General features: G+C 36.6%; 1 protein-coding gene across 1 annotated transcript; it reads right to left on the reverse strand.

Moving 5' to 3' along the window:
* Positions 1 to 1875: 1875 nt before the first annotated feature.
* Positions 1876 to 2778, reverse strand: LOC145252867 (uncharacterized). The gene has a single exon (XM_080112879.1). It carries the CDS (start codon positions 2776 to 2778, stop codon positions 1876 to 1878), a length of 903 nt encoding a protein of 300 aa, XP_079969005.1.
* Positions 2779 to 3368: the final 590 nt, after the last annotated feature.

Consider the following 3368-nt stretch of genomic DNA (forward strand, 5'->3'; position numbering starts at 1 on the left):
TATATTATTTTTTTTTATTATATATTTTTTGATTATATTATTTTTTGTCGATTATATTATTTTTTTGTTTATATTACTTTTTTGATTATATTATTTTTTTTTGATTATATTATTTTTTTTGATTATATTGTTTTTTTTATTATATTATTTTTTTCGATTATATTATTTTTTTTTCGATTATATTTTTTTTTTTTTTGCGAAAATATTGAATAAACAATTCCTAATTCAATGACAACATCGATAATTCGAGACATTAATTTTTCTTCCAGTTATATCGATTTCATTAACACGGATTTTTGCGAGCTCTTTTTTTCGTAATGTTCCTGAAATATTAAAAGTTTTCTTTTTTTTTTTTTACTTGTTAACATCTAAAAGTTCTTGAAAATATTCACGCTGGCGGGTCCAAGCTGGCTGGATGCCAATGGGAGTCAGATGTTGCTGAAAAACTAAGGGCTGAGATTGTCCAGATCAAGAATCACCATCAGCAGCAGTCGCGCTTTGTCGTGGCTAGACATGGCCTTCGTAATATACATATACGTTGACAAGAAAGGTCTTGCGGTTTTTAACTTTTAAATCCAGATGAAAATATCTCGGCTCAAACAACAACAAAAAAAAATATCATCGGCACCATCAGAATCAACACACTTTTGCAAACGCAAAACAAGTGCATTTATGTCAGTAACGTAAAAAAAAATCTTGCGTTCTGGTGGCGATGAAGTCGCTAAAGGCGTTTTGAATATCGCTTAGGTTTTTTGAAGCATTTCTCACGCAGAAAGTTGTTGAGATGTTTGAAAAAGTGGTAGTCGGTAGGTGAGAGGTCTGGAGACTATGGCGGATGAGACGGAGTTTCGTAGCCCAATTTATTCAATTTCTGCAAGGTCGGTTTAGTAACGTGCGGTCTGGCACTGTCATAGAGGAAAATTGGGCGTTTTCTCTTGACTAATGCTGGGTGTTGTCGAAGTTTCTGAGTTATTTCATCCATTTGTTGATAGTACTTCTTCGCCGTAGTGGTTTCGCCGGCATTAAAAATCTTCAACGGATGAGGCCGGTCGCAGACCACCAAACAGTCAGCATGACCTTTTGATGCAACTCTGGCTTCGAGAAGTGTCATGGAGCTTCGTCGGCATCTAACTACTGAACTGAGCGTCGACGGCTATCGTAAAGAACCCACTTTTAATCGCAAGTCAGAAGCCGGTCGAGAAACAGGTCGTTCTTATTGCATAAAAGAAGCGAAGATGCCACTTCATAACGGCGTTTCTTTTGATTGTTGCTCAATTCGTGAGGCACCCATTTATCAAGTTGTTTTATCTTTGCGAGCTCTGTCAAGTGGTTGGAAATCGCCGTATACGTTACGTCTAATTCACAAACAAGTTCTCGAACAGTTGTGCGTCGATTGGCTTAATTGATCGTTTTCAACATCCAATGGCCGATCGCTGTGCTCATCATTTTTCAAGACTCTCATCAACACCACAAAATTTCTTAAACCACCATTGTACTGTACATTCAGTAGTGCTTCCTGGGTCAAACGCGTCGTTGATATCGCGAGCTATTTCAGCAGCATTAGGCCTAGCTTGATGTGAAATAAGAAAATTATGCGAATTTGCTTTTTCCATCTTGTATTTAACGTTCTGAAAAGATGACATAATTGTTTTAAAACGATTGTAATTTAAACGATTAGATAGAACAGAAAACGCCCTTTCAAATTATATATCAAGTAAAAGTATTATAAGGAAAACTTATTTGAAAATACATCATTTGATATCAAACTTAAAAATCACGCAAGAACTTTATTCTCAACCTAATATTAATATGATGACACATACTACAAAGGCCACGACATAGCCGCGCTGACGGATATGGACAAAAGTCTCTTATTTAGGCGGAGTTTGCTAGCGAGCCCGAAACAGACCAAATCTGCTGTTCTTTTCTAACCTTTTTGAACATGGATTTCAACTCTTCCTGGAAAGAGCGGCTCGCCAGCATATAAAGGACGAAATTAAAAGCGTTGTTTGTGTTAATCACGATCGACAAGGTGAGAAGTCTTTCCTGGGAACTGTTGTTAATGAAGTCGTTCGAGGTATACAGAAACGATGGTGGCACGGTGAAAATCAGAAACAAGATATTGATGGCCAAGACAAGTCGGACGGTCTGGGTGCCGTTATGCGCAGGATGCGGAGTCTGCCCGACGGCGGGACGTCGATATAACTTCAAGACAATCGCCACATTGCAGACAATCAGTATAGTGGCGGGAACATAGCTGTAGACCGCGAAAAACAGTAAAAGATGGATGACTTTTATAGGACGCTTACAAAACGAGTTCTCATACTTGTAGGAATTGGTGTAAACGGCGCTGATGGTGACTAGCACCAAGAAAAGAATGAACAATACCTTGAGGGAAGTCGCGTATATTCGGGTGGATCTGAGGTAGGTGGACAAAGGCCGGTAGACGGCTACTGTCCGTTGAACCGTTATTATGACAGTGACCCATGACGAAAATTCCAGGAAAAAGGAACGAAAGAACCGTATCACGTGACAATCGAGTCTTACGCTATAGTCTCTGTACAGCCCAGTGGTCGACATAAATGTGTTGAAAAGGCTGACGTAGAGGACGAAAAGGTCGCTGACGCAGAGGGCAATCAGGTACAGACCGATGTTCTTTCGGCGTAAGCGTTTGCGGCATAAGACGGTTAGAGACAAAATGTTTCCGACTGTGCCGATCAGCAAAATAGATATCGAGGCAATTAAAAGGTCGAGTCTGTTGCTTAGTTTACCGAACATTTTCGATTTTTGAAATTTCTCTGTTTTTAATTTTTTTTTTTTTTTATAATCAGGCTTGTACTTTTTTTTTTAATTTTTTTTTTTTTACTTATAAATACTTAAACTTTACAATCGAATGACATATTCTTTTTAAAGTTTAGAAACAAAAGTTTGGCTTCAAATAACCGGGTTTGTATCGTTCATCTGTTTTTTGTGACCGATTTTTTTAGTAGCAGCTTTTTTCACTTTAATAACTGAGTTTGAGCAATTCTTCCGTTTCGTATTCAATTTTCTTTTTCTTTTTTTTTTTTTTGTACCGGAAATATTATTATTATTATTTTTTTTGGGGGGGGGGGAAATCGAATTATGATTTTAATGAACGAGTTGTTATCGCTTCTTCTACAAAATAGCTGTATTTTAGACGAATTAGATCTTGAATAATCTATTTTTTTTTTTACTTGAATAACCGTACAATTCATACGTTTATTGTACCGTGTTCATTTTTTATCGTACCAGAATTATTATTATTATTATTATTATTATTATTATTAGTAGTAGTAGTAGTAGTAATACTTTAGAAATCAAAATCAGCTTTAATTAAGCGAGTCTTA

Source organism: Euprymna scolopes, chromosome 29 (genome assembly GCF_053919585.1).
Source record: "Euprymna scolopes isolate OS-2025 chromosome 29, ASM5391958v1, whole genome shotgun sequence".
NCBI classification, from domain to species: Eukaryota; Metazoa; Mollusca; class Cephalopoda; order Sepiida; family Sepiolidae; genus Euprymna; species Euprymna scolopes.

Excerpts from the sequence above, each read along its gene's own strand:
- LOC145252867 (XM_080112879.1), bottom strand. The coding sequence starts at position 2,778 with ATGTTCGGTAAACTAAGCAACAGACTCGACCTTTTAATTGCCTCGATA.